The sequence below is a fragment of the Vicugna pacos genome, chromosome 15 (assembly GCF_048564905.1).
Source record: "Vicugna pacos chromosome 15, VicPac4, whole genome shotgun sequence".
In the NCBI taxonomy this organism is placed as follows: domain Eukaryota; kingdom Metazoa; phylum Chordata; class Mammalia; order Artiodactyla; family Camelidae; genus Vicugna; species Vicugna pacos.
In genome coordinates, this window is record NC_133001.1 from 2,219,997 (window position 1) to 2,241,976 (window position 21,980).

The following is a 21,980-nucleotide window of genomic DNA, read 5'->3' on the forward strand; positions in this document are numbered from 1 at the left end:
TCGCAGGGCGGGGGCGGAGTCGGCCTCCCGGAATCCTGGGTCCCGGCGTGCACTTCTGGAGACTTCAGGTACCGGCGTGCCCCGCGTCCTGCAGTCCTCCCTCTCGCGTCCAGAGCGCCTCCTCTGTGTAGGGCGGGCGAGGAGGCAACCAAGGCGGAGCTGATGGCTGCACTGAGGGCGGGGCGGGGTGCAGGCTGGAGCCTCTGGGGATGGCGGGCTTGGCGGGGGGTTCGCTGGGGTAAGGGATCACTGTTGACTCCTGACTTCCGGGCCCTGTTGACGTCAGGAGCTCCTGACCCTCGGGCTGGAGTGACTTATGGGACCCCCAGTCCCCAGTCCCGGGCCTGGCTGTCTCTGAGGGTCCCTGAACCACGGACATGTCTGAAGTCGGAGACTTTGGATCCCCGAGCACGGCTAATTGCGGGGACCCCAGATCCCCGGGCCCGGGAAGACTCAGGGACCTCTGGAACCCGTCCGCGTGTGTGGCTGGCGGTGGCGCTGGGCGCTGGGGGGGCAGTGCTATTGTTGTTGTGGGGCGGGGGGCGGGGTCCCCCGGCCGTCCTCGCCTCGGTCCTTGGGTCGCCACCCACCTCTCCCCGGCGCCAGTACAACTTCATCGCGGACGTGGTGGAGAAGACGGCCCCTGCTGTGGTTTATATCGAGATCTTGGGCCGGTAACAGTGGGGTACACCCGGAGGCACCGAAGCCACGGGCTAGGAGGGCGGGCGAGAAGGAGGGGTCCGAGCCTTCTCATATCCGTGCTTTCTCCCTCATCCCAGGCACCCTTTCTCGGGCCGCGAAGTACCTATCTCGAATGGCTCAGGATTCGTGGTAGCTGCCGACGGGCTCATCGTTACCAACGCCCATGTGGTGGCTGATCGGCGCCGAGTCCGTGTGAGGCTACCTAGCGGTGACACGTATGAGGCTGTGGTCACAGCTGTGGATCCCGTGGCAGACATCGCCACGCTGAGGATTCAGACCAAGGTGGGGGTCGGGGCAGGCCATGTCTGGTTGGGGTTGTGAATTTGCTCACGTCTCCAGATGACAGGTCTCTTGTACCCATTCTCCCTTAGGAGCCTCTCCCCACGTTGCCCCTGGGACGCTCAGCCGATGTCCGGCAAGGGGAGTTTGTTGTTGCCATGGGAAGCCCCTTTGCACTGCAGAACACGATCACATCCGGCATTGTCAGCTCTGCTCAGCGTCCCGCCAGAGACCTGGGCCTCCCCCAAACCAATGTGGAATACATCCAGACCGATGCAGCTATCGATGTGAGTCCTGATATGAGAGAAATGACAGACTAGGTGGGGGAGCGGGTAGAGGCTGTGTGGTGCAGGCACCAACTATGATAGGTAGTGGATGGGCTGCAAAAATGTGACGACTTGATCATGGACTGGGAAAGGAGAGAATTTGGAGAAAGTGCCTACATCCTGGTTATGGCCCCAGGAGTAGAGTCCCTGGGTCTTTTCCATATTTTCTCCTTGTTTTGCAGTTTGGAAACTCTGGAGGTCCCCTGGTTAACCTGGTGAGTGGGACACCCTTCTTTCCAAGAATCGCTGCCCCAGGTCAGTGTGGGAAGGGATGGGTTTTCCCTAATTCAACAATTAGGTTGGTCAAATTTCTGAGCAGTTTCTTGTTGGCTATTTCTCAGAATCCCACCGGGTCTCCCCAGCTCCCCAACACTTCCTACTACTCTTGCTCAGGTACCCCTATCTCCTACTGTTTGTTTGGGCTGGAGAATAGTGGGCTCTGTCCCTGCAGGATGGGGAGGTGATTGGGGTGAATACCATGAAGGTCACAGCTGGAATCTCCTTTGCCATCCCTTCTGATCGCCTTCGAGAGTTTCTGCATCGTGGGGAAAAGAAGAGTAAGACTGGTTTGGAGGGATAGGGGTTCCTTTAAGTTGTGGGAGGGGCATTCATTGGGCCTTGCTGGAGAGGGGTCTGCCGGGAGGAGAAGGAGGGAAAGGATGTAGCTGAGTTGGGCTCATTTGTCCCTCCATTACAGATTCCTGCTCTGGAATCAGTGGGTCCCAGCGCCGCTACATTGGGGTGATGATGCTGACCCTAACTCCCAGGTACGAGCTTTAGGGGTAGTGACGTGTAGGACCGTCAGGGTAATCAGTGGTGGGCAACTGGCACTTCTGTTGAGCTTTGTTCTCAATTCTGTCTGAATCTCAGATGAGTTGCTTTATGCTTGGTGCCATCGGAAGAGCTGTCCCCTCTCGTCATTCTTGATTTTCTCACCACCCACCCACCCCCCTCCATTTTGTACACCTCCCACCAGATTTTTCATCCCATTATTGCTTTGAGTAAACTTTCAGTCCATTAACCTGGTGTTTAGGGGCCATCATATTCAGCTCAACCCCCCAGACCTGGCTTCCTTACATGAGTACATTCTGTATATTCTCATTTCCTAGTATCATGTTTTTATTTATATTGTTCTTACTTTATATAGTTAAATATCAGACCCATCCTTCGAGGTTCAGCTTAAGTTATATTTCCTCCATAAAGCTTCTCTTAGGATTCTAGAATGACATTAGTGCTATTGATTTAACACTGTGTGTCATTTGGCATTACTCACCCTTTCTATTCATGTCCCACTTCCTAATTGCTAGAAAGCAGAAAGTGAATTGGTTTGTATCGGGAGTTCTTGCTGCATGCCCTGTCCATACAGTTGTCTGTGTTGATGAGAGATTTGAGGTGAACCCAAAATGGGGAGAGTGCCTTGGTGTGTTAAGAGGGTGACCTGTGTCCTTTCAGCATCCTTGCTGAACTACAGCTTCGAGAACCAAGCTTTCCTGATGTTCAGCATGGTGTGCTCATCCATAAAGTCATCCTGGACTCCCCTGCACACCGGTGAGGGAGAGACTGCCCTGGGAGGTGGAGACCAGTGAGGTGTGCATGTGCCCTTGAACTGAGCTGTCTGTTGCCTCCTTTAACTCTATCTTTTGCCATAGGGGTGGTCTACGGCCGGGTGATGTAATCGTGGCCATTGGGGAGCAGCTGGTACAAAATGCTGAGGATATTTATGAAGCTGTTCGAACCCAGTCCCAGCTGGCAGTGCGGATCCGGCGGGGACCGGAAACATTGACCTTGTATGTGACCCCTGAAGTCACAGAATGAATGGATCAGCAAGAGTAGGAGGCTTCTTTCTGCTCTGATTTCCACCTGGCTTTCCTGGCTTAGGCTCTGAGGGCACCTGGACAGAGGATTAAATGAACCAGTTGGAGGCAGGTCCCTCCAACCACCAGCACCAATGCCTGAGCTCTAACGAATCACAAAAACACTTTTTATATAAAATAAAATTATACCTAGCAACATGTTATACTGAAAAATGAGGGGGAGGGTAGCACACTGCTCTGTCCCCCCACTAAAAGGTTAGAGGTAAAGCTGTATCTCCTTGAACTGAGGGGAGATACTGGAGTTGACCATTCTGACCTCCCTCTTGAAGAAAACGAGCTGCTGGCTGTCTTTTGTTCTGGGCAGTTAATCAGGTGCTCCTCTTTGTGGCGTACTTGGCTTGGTGCTGGGCCTGGGAGCAAAAGTGCCCCCTGTGTGGCCATAGATCCGGACAGCTGGCCTAAGAAGGGCGATCACTTCCGCTTGACAGTTCCACACCCACAGCGCACACTGGATGAGTGCTGTGGGCCTGCTGACGTCAGGGATTCTTCCTTGGTAAGCTCCTGAGGTAATGGCAGCCTCAGACCCCTGCCACTGGGGGCCAGTGGTGGTGTGCAGAGGAGGGTGGTGGCACCTTAGATGATCTGGTTGCTGGTCTGGCCAGGGTAGCGTTCAAACCTCTGGTTGGCCTCTTCACTGAAGGCATCACCTGCAAGGTGAACGGGTGGTTTGGGCAGGAAAACAGACCCACTGTGGGGAAGGGCAGGTAGAAGTGGAGAGACTGGGAGATCCAGAGGAACAACTTAGGGAGCAGAGAATTCATTCTTCTCCCTCCCATCCCCCAGTCTTTCTGGCTACTCTTCCCACCAAATACCAATGTGACAGTTGTGCACCCAGATGCGATGTCCATCATATTTGCAGTTACATTTCATTGCGTTGTTGGTGAAGTCACTCTCTGCCACTTCAAAGTTAGGGTTGATGACCACCTGTGAGTGGAAGGAAGTCAGCCAGCTGCAGCCTTCAAATCAGATCAAAGGTGCTTTAATAAAAGCTCCTCCCACTTGACAGCTGGAAATCTCAGACCCCAGGCACCTGTAGAATGTAGTTTCCTGGCTTCACATCTGTGATGTCAATCCACTGACAGTCAATGTCATGCCGGTAGAGATCCCAGCAACCCACGGTGATGCCCTGCTCTCCAAAGTTGGCACACTCATACCTCTTGGAGACATCTGAAGAGATCAGCATATGTCAGTGTGAGGCAAGTCTGCGGGATGGGGATACTGTCGTCTAAGCCCCAACTCACCCTCCTGACACTCTGTGTCTTCTAGACAGAAACTAGCTTTGTGGCCCTCAGCCACCTTGGTGCCGTTGGGGGTCAGGATATCGTAGTGAGTGAAGATGTCCATGCTGTGGTAATGCCTGTGGGGATAAAGGAACCCCTGTTTCCTTCCCTGCCCCCCCGCAAGCCTGCCCTAACCCCGGTGGCCTTGCCCTTCTACTCGCCCCTCTCACCCATGACACTCATGCCACACCCAGGAGTGGCGCCCCGCCTTGGGCCTGAAGTCAGCACGTCCCAGGTTGTGGATCTGGGAGGAGAATCGGAGCAGACGCCGGTGGCCGTAAGGCCAGTTGGCTGAGCGGGCCGAGCTGGCCAGGCAGTTCTCCTCGGCAGCGCAGTACAGCATGTGCAGGGGCCGGTCCTCGATGTAGGCCGTCTCCTGCACCAGCGCTGAGTGCAGCAGCAGGTCTGACGCGGCTGCACCCCAGAAAGAACGGAGAGTGTTAGTTACAGCTGAGGGGCGGGGCCAGACAGGACCGCTGCACCCCCCTCCCGCAGAGCTCTGGTTTTCCACCTGGAAGGCATACCCCTGCAGATGACAGCCCTCTTTCCCTGCAAAAGGGTGGCCCAGGGCCTCCCTTCCCAGGCTTGCGTCACCCCGCCCTTCACTCACTCTCAGAACAAATGACTCCAGCAGTGAAGCGGGTTCCTGTCCTCTTGCAGGTGACGTGGGTGCCATGATGAGCACACTGGTCCAGGGACAGCTCAGTCCCTGCGCAGCGCACTCCACTCATCACCACCTCTGTTATATTCCCTGAGTCCCAGTACCAGGTCTCCTGGGGACATATCGAGGTGTTTATGTGAGGTCCCCCCATTAGCCTCCCGGACCAAGGGACTCATTTCCACAGTCCTCTGCCCCAAACAGCCCTGGGAGGCAAGGGCCTTGGTTCCCCTCTCCTGCGCACTCACCTGCAGGCCATGGCTGGCATAGCCCAGTCCAAGCTGCCTACAGGCCACCATGGCCTCCAGTGTCCCCCAGTCATCCCCACAGATGAGGCCCCAGCGAACGGACCCAGGTCCCCCTATTTGCACCTCGACTCGTCCCTCATGTCGGCTGCGGCCCCCACTGAGTCGGATCTGTAGTGACACAACAGAAGTGCTGGGAAAGCTTTTGGGGTGGAGTGGAGGGAGCCTGCAGCAGACCTGGGCTGAACAGCGAGCCTGAGGCACTTAAAGGGCCAGCAAGTGGTGGCATCAGGTGAGAGCTACTGGATAGTGGGGCAGTGGGCAGCAGGGCCATCAGACTGGTGGATCATGACCAAGACTGGATAGGACGTGAAACACCTGAACCAAGGTGCAAAGAGGGACTGACCTTGGTCTCTACCCCAGTGTAGGGCAGGTTACATCGGACTCCAGCATCCCGGCTATGGGAACAGTCCTCAGCTGTGATGTTCTTGTGGGGGCAGTTCCAGAGGGAGGGTTCCTGTCCAGAGCATCGAACTTCACTCAAGTGGATGGCACCCATGCCTAAGGTCACAGGTCAAAGACCAGGAGGTTGTAGCTAGACCTTCGTTGTCTGCCCAGGGGTCTCCTTCCCAAGGAATGTACCCACCGGAAGTGTGTACCTCCTCCTTCCCCCTCCCACCTGCACCCCTTACCCTGCCCCATGCGGGCACCACTCAGCGCCTCTCGGGCGCTCCCGAAGCCCAGCTCCCGACACACCACGCTGGCTGCCTGCAGGTCCCACTTGCGGTCACAGACTGTACCCCACGTGCCAGCCTTCAGGACTTCTACCCGGCCCTCTCCTGGGTGGGCTCCGCCCTTTAGACGCACTCGGGCCTGTAGAGGAGAGAGAGGTACCCACCAGCCGTGAATGGGGACCTCAGCACAGAGAGGGCTAACAGACCTGGGAGATAAATGAGATTCTGCTGGGAGGGAGGGGGCAGTCTCAGGTCTGTGGCCCACCCCCTGGAAGGCTCCTCTCTGTCCTCAAAGGTCAGGGCTGTGCTTAGACAGGGTGTGGCCAGGCTAGGGGGTTCTCCACCTGGGATGGGGAAGGTCAGAGTCACTGTCTCACACACCTCCCCCTGAGGCTTCGACTGTTGCTTCTTCTGGCCACTGGACGCTGCTGCATAGAGAGGGCTTGGCACACAGCTCACCACCGCAGGGGACCCCCCAGGGCACCTGGCGGTGTCATTGGCACGATAGAACTCCAAGGAGCAGAGGGAGAGGTGGGCTTCCGTGCCCACGCAGTCCACCCCATGCAGACCAAAGGAGTGTTGCTGCCGCTGGGCCAGCAGCCTGGGGGGACAGGAGTAGGGTGCAGTACGGTAAAACAATGCTCCTGCCTCTTCGCCCACATCCCTCCTCCCACTCCATCCCTCCACCACCCCTGACCCTTCGTGGCCACATTGGGCTTCTTCCCCTCTTCTCTGCAAAGAGACAAAGGTAACGGTGAGTAGTTCTAGGCTGAAAGAGCCTAGGTTAACCGGACAGCGGGGATGGGGGTGGGTGGGATTTGCTGGGGACCTTGTGCAGCAGAAGAACCCTATGGGTCTTGACTTGCCAGACAAAACCTTGTCCCATATGGTTTCAGGATGCTGGCCCTAATGGAGGCTGAGGCTGCTGTGTAAAAAGAAAAGGAAGCCAGGGCTGCCCAGCTGGAGGAGACAGGCAGGAAGGAGCAGCTGACACAAACAGGAAGCCTAAGTAGCCAGAGCGAGCAGATCCTTCTGTTACACTGAGACTGAAATGACTGAATGAGTCCGGATGCAAAGGAGTAAGTCTGGGTCTACGTGGCTTCCTAGAGGCCAGAGGATGCTGGGCAGTTACGTGAAGAACAGACCGGGTGGTGGACACAGGAAAGTCTGGAGATGGCGTATGGAGGGATGAAAATGTATAAATGCAAGACAGCCAAAAGTTACAGGGCCCACATGAGCGGAGAAGGAGAGCGAATATGAACACAGAAGGGTAGACGTAGCCCCAGACCTGAGCTGAACTGTATGCATCTTTAATGAAGTAGTCCACGCTTCTGCAACTCAAACGTAACAGAGAGAATGTTCTGTAGCCATGGAGCAGGAAAACGGGACTAAACTAGAGGTTTTAAGACCTGGAAACACTGCAGAGAGACGCTAGGAAGAACGAGGGGACTTGTTTATCGACACCAACAGAATGAGATACTGCAGTGAAGCCTGGAATGAGAGAAGCACTTTCTTCCCAGAACAGCTGGGAAGGAACCAGAGGAGGCCTGGTGTTGGCAGAGTTGGCCTGGGAGGCTGGTTAGGTGGTGAGCTATTGCAGTAACGTGCTCCACGACTTAATGTCAGAGGAAGGAGGGAATATGACAATTTGAAGTCATTGGCTGGTAAGACACAGAGAGATGGAAAGGTTATCAACAAAACAGACAAAGGAAGCCTGGAGACTTTACAGAATACCTTTAGAAGCTCACAATAAGTGGATTCTGAAGCTCAAAGAGCCCAGGTTGTCTCCCAAAGCCCTGTCTGCCTGAAAATAAAATCAAAGAGGCCATCATAGGAAAAAGGCATCTGTCTTCTAAACTCCCTCCTCCCCTTCCCTGCAACTAACAAAGCCCTTCCCCCCAGCTAACAAAGTAAAAATGACACTGTGAACTTTAGTTTAGGGGTTAGGGAAGGCCAGAGTATGGCCATGTTGGACAACACGACCCTAAGCTAGAAGGGCAGGACAAGAATACCCCCAAATTCCAAGCCCCTCTGAAGCCACAGAAGGAGGAGCTGGGGAATGAGGGGTACTGGAGGAGGGACCACTGAGTGATCCTGGGATGCTCTGCAGGGAGGAGGAGACAAGAGAAAGGGATGGGTTCTCTACATCTCAGCCACGGCTAAAGAAGCTATCAGGGAGATTTTCATGTTCAAACTGCCTTTGGAAGCCAAGTGAGACGTAATCACTGGGACTGGAAGCTTTCCACTCCCTGGGGCTCTGAAGGAACCCAGGAGGAAAATTATGGAACTGGGAGCCTCATTGTGGAAACTGGGCCAGAGAGACAGGACTGTCATCTGACTCCATCCCTGGTAAAGGTTCCAGAGGGGATCCCGAGTCTTACTTCCAAGTCGGTAGCACTTATTTAAAAAAAAATTAATCAAATAAATGTAGGATGGGAACACTGGTCCCTTAGGCAAACGTGACTTCTTAGGGGAGAGGCAAGCATGGCATGTGAAAGACCAAAGGGCCAGAGTACCTGCTAAAATCCACTGCGGAAAGATAAATAAGCACATGGAACAAGGGCAGTCAGTGGATGAGCTTCTGTTGAGATTTCAAAAATTCCCGTGACAAGCTTAACTCCTCAGAGAACGACATGAGGGCCAGCTTTACTTTACATTTCAGGGAACCATCTGGAAGGTGGCTTGTAATCCTTGCTGCTGCTCCCCCACCTCTTGGCAGAGGCCTCTCTGGACCCCTTCCTCACCACAGCCCGATGCCCCCGACTCACCACTTGGCACCCCTCTCCTCTCCACCCAGCCTGAACTTTGTTTACCTCTTGACTGGCCCCCTGCCCACTCGGGGTTTGGGTTTGACTTTAAGCTTGGTGACTTGTCTGAAAAAAGGAGAAAGAAGTTAGTGGAGGCAGCGGTCAGTTACACTACCAGGAAAGGTAGGGGGTTCTTTCTTTCTTTTTCTCTGTTTCTAGGAAGGCCCCTTCATGCAGAGCATGGGAAGCGGTAAAGCGAAGGTGGTCAGGGTGTCCACAGACACTGATGCTGCATACCACTTGAGTGTATTTTGGGAACTTGTGCCGCTCTCTGGATTTAGCAACAGTGATGAGAAGTCTAGTATGTCAATCCAGGTGATGAGGGGAAACGAGATAGAGAAATAGTAGTGGGAGGAGAAAGAATGGGAACGTAGGTGAATTAAGGGAGGTCAGGAGTAGGCGGGCGAAGGAGGAAGCATGCAGGTGGCTGAGGCTGGAGTCCAAGCTATCTGGGGGAAGTATAAAGATGCAGGGGCTCCTCCTCAGACATTCCGACATTATTTCCTCCTTGTGCTTCCTAAGATCAAAGCTTACCCATCCCCATGCCTGCCTCCCCTCCCCTCCCCGCTGGAATGGCCATTTCCCAGTCGTAGCCCTAATTCATGGGCTTGGGTTCTGGGATGGACATGGATAGGCTGCCTTCCATCCATCCATCCACCTCCTGGGGCCACCGTGGTGAGCAGGAGGTCCCGGGGCTCTTGCCCCATTACCTTCCAAGGGGCTTGGAGCGTCGGGCCGAGGTTTTGGCCGCTCGCTTCCTCAACTTTCTGTGAGGATAAGACAATAGCAGAGACAGGGTCAGTCTAGAACCAAGTGGAAGGAACTGGTGCCACTGGGACCAGGGGCAAGATTTCTTTTCAAACGGTCAGAAGGGTTCCTTGTGGCAGGATGACACGAGATCCACCCAAGGCTCCACCCTGCACAGCTGTTTGGCCTTATAAGCACACGGCCAGCCGGGTGAGCAGCAGTGAAGAACGTGGCCTCAGACCGATAAAGACACTATATCAGGACCCACAGAAATCAGGCCAAGGCAGATGGGGAATAAGGGCTGATCTAAACCCGAGGGGAGGGCAGGGGGAAGGGCGTAGCAGAAGGGTGTTGGGATCACCAGACCGACCAGGCGAGGAAAGAGAACTGGCCTGGTAACGCCCAGGGAGGCTGACTGTGTCTTTTTCTCTTGGATGTTCTCCGGCTTCTGGCATGTCCAGGCCTGGGGTCAGGGAACCAGGACCAAGGGACGCTAACTTGGCCTGGCTGGGGAGCATGAGGCCAGCCTGCCCAGGATGACAGCACCCTTCTTGCCTAAGTTAAACCCCATATGCTTTAGTCATTCTAAGCTGAGCTCATCTCCCCAACTTACTTCCGGGGAAATAAATTCTAAGCCTTATTTATTTTTAATTGGCCTTAATATTTGACTTATTTTATTCCTCAAGAGGTTGCCTTAAGTCTAATGTATGGAACCTGGGTCTGTTTCTCCTCTCATTCTCCTTTTGACTTCATATTTTTTTATTTTTAAAAATATTTTATGTATGTATTATTGCATTATTAACTTTTTTGGTGGGGGAGGGGAGGTAATTAGGTTTATTTATTTTTGGAGGAGGGACTGGGGATTGAACCCAGGACCTTGTTATTGCTAAACATGCGCTCTACCACTTGAGCTACACCCTCCCCCTCCCTTTGATTTCAAAGGCTTCAATTTTGCTCCCTAGTTTCCCTGTTCAACTATGCATGGATGAATGCAGGTCTTGCCTGTCTGTCCTCATAAACTTAGGGAATTCCCTGTTATTCTCTGAGTTATCCTTTCTTTGAACACTTTCCTGCCCTGCTGTTTCTCCTGAAGAGTCACCTTTGGACTGAGTATACTACGTGCAGATGGGCTAGGATTTTAACATATAGACTTTAAACGGGGCTGAAGCTGCTTGGCATTTCCCGCCCTGGCTTCTTCCTGACGATATGCTTAGTTGGTTTTTCGCAAAAACATGCAACATGTCCAGCATTCCCAGTAAAGAGTCTACATAACTCTCAGGTCCCTTTCCTGAGGCACTACTGAAACTTTAGACCCTTTCACCATAAGCATAGTGTGAAACTTTTTCTCCAAACGTCTTTTTCTCGAACATGTCTAAAATGAAATATACTTGGAACTTTCTTCCACCAGTAACCCAGAGAGGTCCTCTTGATCTGCAGAGTAGTACTCAGAAAAATGCAGTGTGATCTCGAAACTTAGAAGTGGTACTCCTCTAGTTATTTAAGGATCTTATAATGTCTTTATATTATATATTATATGGTATATATAATTATATACATATTATAAGATATAATATAGGTTATATTAAGGACCTGGTACTTACCTAGGACCAGTACTTATGTTTGTCTTGACTCACATTTCTTCATTCACAGATGTGTTTGTTTTCCCTATCATTTATTCCTTCAACCATCAAACATAAAAACCTGCCTACATTCCACATTCTCTAATCCAAGGCCACAGCCTCCAAACACTTCTGAATTCCTTCCGCTATGATCCTTTCTCTCCTCAATCGAGAAGTTGCACATAACCCCTCCTACTCAATTGAATACTTTTAAACAAGTTCAAGTCTCCCTCCCTCTTTCGCACACACACCACATCTTTCTCCCTCTTCATAGAGAAACTTTTCAGTGGTTGTCAACACTCATCATTTCAATACCTTCTCTCCCCACTCATTCTTTAACCATCTCCTTTCTGGTTTTTCCCCACCCTTCACTCTGCAACAATACATCAGATAGACACTTTTTTAGTCTTCATCCTATTGATTCTTTTTTTTTCTTCTTTTCCGCAGAGGGAAGATAATTAGGTTTATTTATTTATTTGGTTTTTCAATAGAAGTACTGGGAATTGAACCCAGGACCTCATGCATGCTAAGCATGTGCTCTACCACTTGAGCTATACCCTCCCCACCTCATCCTATTGATTCTTGGTGGCATCTGACACTCCTGTTCTCTCTCTCTCCCTCCTGGGCTGTCACAACCCTACAAGCCTGGTTTGATTTCTAATTCTGGTTGTTCTTTCTTGGTCTTCTTTGCAGGCTCCTCCTCTGTCTAGTCATTTAAATTTTGGGAGCGCTGTCTGAGGCTTTCTTCTCTTCTCATTCCATAGCCTCTCTATATGTTTTCATTCACAACTAACCTTGTATATTCCATTGCTTCTTGATGTTTCTACTTAGATATCTTAAAGTTATCTAAAATGTAATGTGGGTCCAAAAAAAAAAAAACCTCATAATTCAGCAAAATCTACTCCAGAAACCAAGGAGTCAACCTTAACACTTCTCTCTTCTTTGGCTCCCAAAGTCAATCCATAACCAAGTCCTGTCAGTGTTACTTCCTAAAGGTCTGTCTAATCCATTCACTCTTGCTCTCCTCTAAACCATTATCAGAAATGCAGACAAAGTGATCTCTTGGAGCTACAAGCCTGGTCATGTCCTCTCATAAAAACACCTCAATGATTTCCAATTTCTTGTATCATAAAGATCTAAATCCTTACCATAGCCTATAAGGTCTTCTATGATCTGGTGCCTAATTACCTCTCTCATCACCTCTGTATTCTCAGCACCTTGCACAGTGCTTGGCAAATAGTAGGAGTTCAATAAATATCTGTCAAACGGAAATGAACTAGAAGAGTGACCTCTTAAACAGCCCTTAAGCTCCTCAAACCCCAATTTCTTTGCCAGCAAAAGGGCAGTAAATGGTTCAATTATCTACACATTCTTTTCCTCTTGTAAAATTCTACAACTTTCACATATTCTAGGGTGGAACCACCAAACCAAATTTAAAAATGGTAAATATATCATATTCCGATTTCCTTATTCCCCAAATCCTATCAACTTCTCTAAAAGCTAGCACACGCGTCTTCTTTCTCTAAGGCATATGGAGCTGTTTTTTTTTTAACGATCTTGCCTAGCCTTTATCATTGTATTAGCTGTGAGGATTCTCCCTGTCTGACCTGACCTGTGAAAGAGTCTCTATGTCATTCCTCATCACAGAATCTCCCAGGACTCCTGTAATCTCCTTCCCCACTAAGAATGACCTGTGGATTTAGTTTATCCCCTTCTCCAGCCTTCATATCCCAGACTCAGTAAGAGATTCCAGTATGTACACAAATGTTCCTGATTCCTGAAAATTACTCAAAGCTGTGCATACTTAGGGACAATTCCTGGGTCTCAGAATTCCCAGGGATGGCCCAATTCTAAAGTTAATTTGTATGAACTTGAAGTCCAGAGATGCTTGATGGGCACCATCCTCCCCTCTCCCTTCAGAATCATTTGAGTTATCGCTTCTCTTATTTCCTGTATTCCATCAGTCATCCTGCATCTCTTCATTTCCCTCTCTCCTTGTTGTCACCCTCCTAATCGGCTTCATTTTGATAACTCCTAAGTAGTCTCACTGCATCAAGCACCTCTTCTAATTCACTACCATCAGGAAAACTTTAGAAAACGCTGGCCTTATTTTATCACTGTCCCATACAAATATTTTGATTTTTAAAATTTTCCACAAAATAAAGGTAAAACTCTCCAATCTGGCATTAAAACTGTCCCATTTTGTAGCCTTACTTTATCCATTCAGATCTTCCATTATTCCTCAGCACAAACCTACTCTAGTCACCTGTCTTTCAAATATATCCATTTTCATCTCTGTCGGGGTCAAAAATGACTTCCATGTTGCTACATCCAGTGCTGGTTTTTCAGTCCTCATATGTTTAGACCGATCAGCGGTGCTGACTCAGGTCAGCCCTCTCCTCCATGAAGCACTTTACTTGGCTTCCAGGCCGCCACACTCTTCTTTCTACTTCACCTCACTGCTTGCATTTTGCCTTATCTTCCTGACCTCATAATATTTAAGCTCCCCAAGGTCCAGTGCCTGGACCTCTTTTTTCCTATTTACACTCACTCCGTTGGTGATGTTGTCCAGTTTCTGAGCTTTAAATACTTGTATTCAATTGAATTCTAGAGTCATATACCCAACTGCCTACTCAGCTTCACCATTTCAATGTCGTAAAGTACCTCAAATTTAACCCCCACTCTCCCATCCCCACACATTGTCTTCCTTATCTTTTTCATCTTATTCTTCTTTTTTTTTTTTGGTGAGGGGAGGTAATTAGGTTTATTAATTTTTGGAATAGGTAGTAGGGATTGAACCCAGGACCTTGTGCATGCTAAGCATGCAACCTACCACTTGAGCTACACCCTCCCCACTTACTGTCTTCCTTATCAAATGAAGCCACCTCTGTACCTAGCTCGGGCCAAAACCCTTGGAATGATCCTTAATTCCTCTTCTTCCATCACACCACACTGAATCCATCAGCAAGTCCTGTTGACGCTACCTTTAACTCTACCTTTGACACAGAATTGGATCATTTTTCACCACTTTCACTGGTCACCATCACCTGTCACTTTCTTTACTTGGCCTTCAGGAGACAGTAACCTCCTCACTATCTCCCTGCCTCCTTGATTATATGGCATCCCTTGAAGCTATTCTTAACAAACCAGCCCAAATAATACTTTAAAAAAGGGGAAGTCAGATGTCACACCTCTGCTCAAAACCTTATTTAGCACAGAGTGAAAAACCAGTCTCTCAAGTGGCCCTACAGGGTCTGGCTCCCCATTCTTTTCCTGTCTCCTCCTACATCACATCTCCTATCATTTTTTCCCTTATTCACTTAGCTCCAGCCCCAACGGCCTCCTGGAGCATGATAAAAATCATCCCTCCCCACCTCCTCACCCCACTGCCCTGATACACACACACACACACACACACACACACACACACCACACTCTTCAGGGGCTTCTCATTTCTGGTGCCTCTTCCTAGAAATGCTCCTCTAGGTTTTTGCAAAGCTTGTGCCCCTCACCTCCTTAAATCTTTTCTCAAATGATGCCTTCTCAAAGCAGCCTCCTCTGACCTATTTAAACCTGTGTAATGCTGGCCCCACTTCCCATCCCCTTCCTGCTTTATTTCTGTCTATTACATTCTTTGCCATCTTTACATTTTGTGATTTTACTTATTTTGATTCTTCTCTAGTCCATGAGAACAGGGCTTTTTGTTTGCTTTGTTCATTGTTGAATCCCTAGTGTCTACAATAATCCCTGGCACACAGTAGGCACTCAGTAAATAAACAGAGAATAAGTGAATCTCCACACTTTTGTTCATGCTACTCTTTTCACTTGAAATGCCTTCTATTTAAATCGTACTCATCTTTCAGAACCTGGTGTCTGGATTAGAAAAGGTAAAGAACATAGACAGGGGAAGAAATATAGCCCCAAGATAGATAACAGTAAAGGAACAGAGCAGAGAGATATTTAAAAGCCGTTTGAGTCTCTATACCAGATAAAGTATGTTCCCTGGGACTCAAAGAACTTTCACATGTGTCTCACAGATAAGGCAAGGAAAATGTAAGCAAGTATGGAGAAGACTAGAGGTTGGATAATATACTGACTTCTAAAAAGAAGGAAAAGGATTTCTCAATCTACAGATAATTACTAATTCTAGAATAAGTTATTAAGTAGAAAGTTTGTGAGCATCGAAGAAAAAAAAATATGGTGATCCTTAGAAATCTAAAAGCATTTCAGTAAAAATTAGCTCAGTCATACCACCATGATTTCCTTTTTTGATAAGATTACTAAATTAGAAGGTGGCAGAATGGCTGTGAACATAGTGTAACTGGATTTTGGCAAAGACTAACAAAAGCTCCCATGATTTCTATACATAATTATAGATAAGATGGTGAAATTTTGGCTACCTCATTGTAGTGTTCAGTTTGTTCCCAACTGGTTGGGAAAAAAAGTTTCACAACTAATGCTTGAAGGTTTGATGTAAATCTGCAGGATTCATAGAAAGAGTTGGACTTTGGTTCCAAACATTTCAAAAATTTTAATAGTCCTTTGGATCAGAAGGCATAGCTATCACATCTATTGAACAGAGGAGGCCGGGAGGGATGACAAAATGTAAAAACGAGGTCAAGATTCAAGATAATCTCATGGGATCATCATGGTGTTTTAGTGGCTTTTAAATGATATATCAAACTAATTTAATAGGTTAAACTCAACAGATTTAGGTTCAGACAGGCTGGTCCATCAGCATCAAGAATGAGGAAAGACTTGGATTTAGGTGGTCACAAGGTCAACATGAGTGGGCTGCTGCCTCAACAGAAAGGCAATGCAAAGTCTAGACATGCTGTCATTAAAGATGAGTGTTTTCGCTGTACCCTGCCCTGATCAGACCCATCTGAAGTAGTGTGCCCAGTGGAAGGCTACCCGGATGTCAAGAGGTCTTTCTGAGGAACTGATTTAAGGAAGAGCTGAAGAAAATAAGTGTTTAGATTACAGAGAGATTTCCGATTTTCTCAAAATGACCAAGTTAGATTCTCCAGGGAAGCAAGACGCTGTAAGCACAGGGCCGTTCAGCAGTGTGATTCCTTCCCCCGAAGCCGAAGCCGGCGCGTACACCAGGGCTCCAGGGCAGGTGGAGAGGGCCTGGGCCGAAGTATCCTAGGAGTCCTGAGGGCTCGCGCACTCACCAACGCGCCTCGTGGGCGGCCTGAACCCAGGGCGGGGCGCGGCCTCTGCCGGCGCCCTCCGGCCTTTCAGGTTTTGGCGCTCCGGCGGGGACACGCCGCCCCGCGTGCGCCCCCAGCCTGTCACTGTCGGACTCCCGGAGCCCAGCCGCGCCCGGACCTCCCCCAACTCCAACCCACAGGCTCCCGGGCTGCGCCGGCGCCGCAACCTCAACCTCAATCTCCAGCCGGCCGGCTACCGGGCGCGGCCTGGCGGGGCTGGGCGGGGTCTGGCGGGGCCGGGCGGGGCCTGGCAAGGACCCGCGCTCGCCCGAGACGCCGCCTGCCGATCGTTGGCGTCTAGGACACTGGCGCGCCACCAGCCGCCGCTCGCCCCGCCCTGGCTCCGGCCACAAGAGCTTTACTGGTCCCGTGTTAGACCTGCCTCGGGGACCTCTTCATGGTCCTACAAGGTTTCTCAACTTTCCAGTTTCGCAGAGGCCTCCGTATCTTCCCACTATTCCACAGCCCCGGGTTCTCCCAGTGCCCCAAATCCTCTCGGAGGTCTCTCAACCCCATTCCTTAGTAAGCACCCTTCAACCCCAGTCCGCTCCACTCAGCGCCCGTGTCCTTCACCTGTAGAAGGCCACGTTGACTCTCTTTTCGTTAGGGAAGCCCAGCATCCCGCAGACCACGTGGCTGTTGTGGGCACTCCAGCCTTTGTCACACACTTGGGACCAGCCGTCTGGAAGCCTGACTTCGACCAGTCCCTCAGTCACGGGCAGGGGCCGTCTGCCCCGCCCTACCGCTGGTCGAAGTCGCACCTCCTCCACTTGCAGGTGATGCTCTACCTGGGGATGGGACCACAAGCAAAGGAAGGAATCCCCAGTAGCACCTTTCATATATCCTGCCACCCTTAAAGAACCCTGATTGAGTATGCTTGCTGTAAAGCCAGCGGTCCAGGCTGAGAGGGGGCTGAGAGGCATGCCTGCCCTCTAAGAGGTATTGATTGGGGTGTGTGGGTGTGTGAACTCTCCTGCAGTCAGGAGAGTGGAAGGACATGCTGTGCTCTGAGAAATAACTAAGGGTCCTGAAGAAGCTGAGGAAGGAGCATCTAACTCTGCCTGGGAGCCTGAGGGAGCACTTCACAGAGGAAGTGGCATTGAAGGCAGGGGGAAAAGTAAGAAGGGAGATGTTCCAGGAGAGCAGGAACATCTGAGGTGAGGGAGGGCACAGGATGCCCTGGAGACCAGAGATGAAGTTGCAGAGGCTTATGCCAAGCCTTGCAACTTGAACACTAATGCTAAAACAGAACTGAGCTTTACGGTGTCTTGGAGCTCCATCATTTTGCCCCTGCAAGCATCCCATCAACCCAAATGACCCCACTGGGCATATGTGATGACCCCCTACCTTCTACTATCTCATCTAACCACATATAACCACCCCACAGCCCTCTTTGTCTCACCACCCTGGGTGGTGTGTGTGTTTGTGAGTTACAGACCTCAATGACATTGGAATCCGAGAAGCCGGGGAGGCGCTCGTCCTTGCAAATGACCCCGGCGTCCTCATCGTGGGTACAGTCACTGTTCCCCCAGCCCCGGGAGGCACATTCAGTCACACTCCGCTCAGTCCCACTGCAGCTCAGGTTGTCCAGCCAGATGCGGCCTGTGGAGGGGGCAGATGAGGGGATAGAGGCTTGGGGAGGTAGCATGAGGGAAGTGATATGGATGTTGGTGACCGTGAGTACCGAGGCCTCACACCTGGCCATGATGATCCCATTTTTTTCTGGTGAGATAATGGGTGGAGAAGGGACAGGGGACCCTAGAAGGAATAGGAAAGGGAGCATAAGGATTGAGGGAGGGTTGGTAGTGATCGGGGGATACTCAAGAATTTGATAGGGTGAATAAAAAGCCAAGAGTCAACACTGAAGTTATGATCAGTCCATACCCATTCAATGATAGCTGCAATTAATTGAGTACCTACTGTGTGTTAGGTGCTCTGCCAGGGTCTACCCATACATGATCATCCTTAGAACAGAAGTGTCAGAAGGTATTATCACCATTTTGTATAAAGAAATTGGGGTTCAGAGAAGTTAAATAACTTGCCTAAGACCACACAGCCAATACATGGGGTCTTAGGGGTTTGAGCCATTTGTGAGATTTGGAAATCTAAGATCCTTTCACCTCAGCCTCACATTCTCCCATGCGCCTGCCCTGTCTGTGCCACCATGTTGCCCCTTAAATGCTGGTCCCAGCCAATATGCAGGGACCCTTCATGTACATCCTGACAGAACTTATCCAGCATCTGCTGGGACACCTACTCCTGCCCCACCAGGCTGCTGGAACCATTGCAAAGTCCTTGTGACTCTATGACTTTCCCCCACCAGGTCTGATTCAGTCTTTTGATGCCATGCAGAAAAATCCCTCAGTCGAATGACTGTCCTCACATTTGAAGACAACTATCATGTACTTGTTATCCAGAGCTTTTTCTTTTCATGCCAAATATCCCTGGTTTTTCCAGCTTTTCCTCCCTGAAACTTGATTTCCAATCTTTCACATCTGGGCAGCTCCCTTCTGAAAGTGTTTTTCCATTTTCTACTGTCTCTTTTAAAATCTGGCATCTAAACCTCATTCTAGAAGTGGCCTAGACAGTGGGTTCGGAGGATCATCTGCAGACTGCACCAGCTTCTGCCCTTCAGTCCCACTGTGAGCTCATATAGTACAAGCACCCTGAAATCTCAGTTAGAATTGCCCCATGCCCCTGCTACTGACATTCATATTTGTTTTTTGGGGGAGGGTGGCAGGTAATTAGGTTTATTTATTTAAACAGGAGTACTGGGGACTGAACCCAGGACCCTGTGCATGCTAGACATGCACTCTACCACTGAGCTATACCTTTCCTCCTCTGACATTCATATTTGTTCTAGAGTTTGTACTTGTCTTTCATAAGTTCCAGCCTGAGGTTTCAGCCCTGGCTTGTAATCTGATTTTTGTTGGTTGTAGTGTCTGTGATCCGTTCTGGCTTTGGGACATCCAGACATCATTTACCCCCTTTCAGCTGCCCATGAAACCAGCTGTACTTTAATCATACAGGGATCACCTGTGTCAGGGCTGTCCTTACACGTGACTTTATGGAGTCATGCTGTTGCAGCAGAAAGGAACTTAGAGATCATCTAGTCATTTTCTACGTGGGGCATCTGAGGTCCAGAAGAAGGCACCGAACAGCCTCAGTTCATACAGCTCTGAGAAGTGACTGCTGGTTGGTTTGTCCTCCGTGGGTGTACTTGACACTGGCTGATCTTGGCGTTCTGTGTCCCTGTGGCTGTGCTATCCTGGTGTCCCCTCTCGCTACGATTCGGCAATACCTAGGCTGTGCCTGGAGCATCACTCACCTGTTCCAGGGCCATATTTGGCGCTGTGGGTCCAGCCTGTGGCCTCGGTGAAGCCCAGCTCCCGGCACAGGACATGGGCAGCCTGCAGCGTGAAGTCATCATCGCAGATGGTGCCCCATTCGCCAGCTCGCTGTATCTCCACGCGGCCCTCGAAGGGCTTCCTGGGGAAGCCGGCCAGCCGGAACCGCAGCCCCTGGCTCCCGTCCTTCTTCTCGGGGGCCGTGGATGGGGATGGAGATCCCACACACAAGCTGTACAGCAGGAAGAGGAGCAGCCCCCACGGGCTCCACTGCCAGACACTGACAGGCCACATGGCAGGGACGGGCTGGGTGCCCCAGAGAGAGAGAGTATGTGAGGGATGCTGGAATCGAGCCAGGCCCAGGTCTGAGAGAGAGAGAGAGAGGTCACAAGAGGAAAAAGGACAGTGGTTAAGACCAGAGGAAAAAGAGAGGGACCCAGGGACTAAGAGACACAGTGAGAAAGAAACACACACTAAATAAGAGCAGAAATGCAGAATCAAAGAGGCACAGCCTGAGAGACCCAGATTAGGGAGGGGGGAAGAGGAGACAGAGACAGAGATAGAGAGGCTCTCCCTCCCTTTTGCAAAGAATAAACTCAGATTATTAGCTGTTATGCCTCACAGTGTCCTCCCCTAGTTCTGCCATCATCACCACCAAATCCCCACTCACCAGTCTAGAAGACCCAGTGATCAAAAGACAGGGATTAGAGACCAAGAGTCAGACAATGGTTAAGATAAAGAGATAGAGACTGAGCAAGAGGCACGGAGAGGAAGACCCAGACAGACAGGATGTGAGAGGAAGGGAAACTGTGGGAATGAAAGGGACCACATAGAGACAGTGGAGAGAGACAATTTGAAGATGGATAGAAAGGGATCAGGAGAGAGCCTGCACACAGAATTGGGGAGCAACTGAGACAGGCAGACAATAGGTGAGGAGAGGGGCTGACAGGAGAGAGGGGGCAGAGGCAGGAGGGACCCAGATGACCCCATTCAGCCAGTAAGGGGAAAGATAGCTACTGATTGTGGAGAGAAGCAGGCAAGGAGGGACTCAGGGAGCCCCTCGGATCTTGGTTCCCCTTAATGGGAGCTAAGCCAAGAGTCCTTTGTGGGTAGATTCCAGGCAAAGAAGGCAGAGACTGGAATGCATTGGGGAGCTCGCTGCACACCCTACATGCCCTGTAGGGTCAAGGGGCCCAGGAGGGCCGGGCTTCAAGTGGGGAAGGGGGGCTGTCCAAGCCTCCTGCCGACACCGCCATCACTGTCACGGAGCTACCGGAGGCCAGGGCACCAATCAGTTCCTTAGCCAAGGCCTTCCCACTGTCTGGGGCGGAGAACAGCCCCTCTACAGTGAGCTACCCCACCCCCAACATGCTTCCCCCAACTCAGACAAACAAACCAACAGAACAGCTTTGTTCTGGGAACATTTTGGCTTGGGGACCCAGGGGTACGGCCTCACAGAGGAGCCCTCAGCCTCAGGGCCTTCTCAGCTGCCCGATTTGTAATACCCTGCAGCCCCCAACCCTCAATATCTGCTTCCTTTCTCTACCGTTCTCATGTCTCACTCTTCTTTGACAATAATTAAACCCTCAGTAGGTTGGCTTCCCTTTGACCCTATCCCAAATCACCCCTTTTCCCTGGTCCCTCCACCATCCTCTCCATCCATAACTCCCCTTCCTCTCGCTGCCGGCAGCGTGACCACCGCCCCACCCCCTCCCTACCTTTGGCTGAGTGGGGCCCTAGGGGCTGGGAGAAGAGTTCTGGTCCTGGAGATCAGTCCTAGGACTTCCAAAAAAAGTGCTCGGCCAACAGAGACTGGACCCCCACCTCCCTCCCCCCTCTCCTTTCGTTCCTCCCACGTCCCTTTGAGCCCTCCCACATTCCGCCTGCTCCCTCGATCCCTCCCCGGCCAGTTCCCTCCTTTTCTCCTCCCCTCCTGCTCGGAGCTGGCCGCGGCCGCCGCTCCACCTTCCTCCCGCCCCTCTCCCCGCCCCTCCTAGCTTGCTTAATAAAGCTTTCTTTTCCCGCGGCTTGGATGCCGGGCAGCTGCGGCCAAAGAGCCCGGCACGCAAGAGGCCCCGGGGCTACACACCATACCGGGCTGAGGCCCGTGTGGCAGCTGGACTCTGGGCCCCGGGAAGGCTTCCAG

The 21,980-nt window shown here is 51.0% G+C and overlaps 2 protein-coding genes across 7 annotated transcripts; one reads left to right on the forward strand and one right to left on the reverse strand.

Moving 5' to 3' along the window:
- Window positions 1-40: 40 nt before the first annotated feature.
- On the forward strand, window positions 41-3,319 carry HTRA2 (HtrA serine peptidase 2). 2 transcript variants are annotated; one of them, XM_072937449.1, is made up of 8 exons: window positions 41-674; window positions 780-984; window positions 1,074-1,268; window positions 1,490-1,522; window positions 1,759-1,864; window positions 2,005-2,074; window positions 2,760-2,855; window positions 2,957-3,319. In XM_072937449.1, the coding sequence occupies exons 1-8, from the start codon at window positions 163-165 to the stop codon at window positions 3,120-3,122; spliced, it is 1,383 nt and encodes a 460-aa protein (XP_072793550.1). In that variant the 5' UTR covers window positions 41-162; the 3' UTR covers window positions 3,123-3,319. The 2 variants fall into 2 exon arrangements, with proteins under 2 accessions (XP_072793550.1, XP_072793551.1); XM_072937450.1 differs by lacking the exon at window positions 2,760-2,855.
- Window positions 3,268-21,797, reverse strand: LOXL3 (lysyl oxidase like 3). 5 transcript variants are annotated; one of them, XM_015251858.3, is made up of 14 exons: window positions 21,553-21,792; window positions 19,816-20,199; window positions 17,926-18,089; window positions 17,061-17,275; window positions 6,480-6,699; window positions 6,057-6,237; window positions 5,771-5,925; window positions 5,368-5,535; window positions 5,072-5,234; window positions 4,632-4,875; window positions 4,423-4,538; window positions 4,212-4,348; window positions 3,994-4,105; window positions 3,268-3,828 (listed from the first exon to the last, which is right to left on the reverse strand). In XM_015251858.3, the coding sequence occupies exons 2-14, from the start codon at window positions 20,126-20,128 to the stop codon at window positions 3,755-3,757; spliced, it is 2,262 nt and encodes a 753-aa protein (XP_015107344.1). In that variant the 5' UTR covers window positions 20,129-20,199; window positions 21,553-21,792; the 3' UTR covers window positions 3,268-3,754. The 5 variants fall into 5 exon arrangements, 4 of the variants coding, with proteins under 4 accessions (XP_015107344.1, XP_015107345.1, XP_006219098.1 ...); XM_015251859.3 differs by having other exon boundaries at window positions 19,816-20,140; window positions 21,553-21,791; XM_006219036.4 differs by having other exon boundaries at window positions 19,816-21,792.
- Window positions 21,798-21,980: the final 183 nt, after the last annotated feature.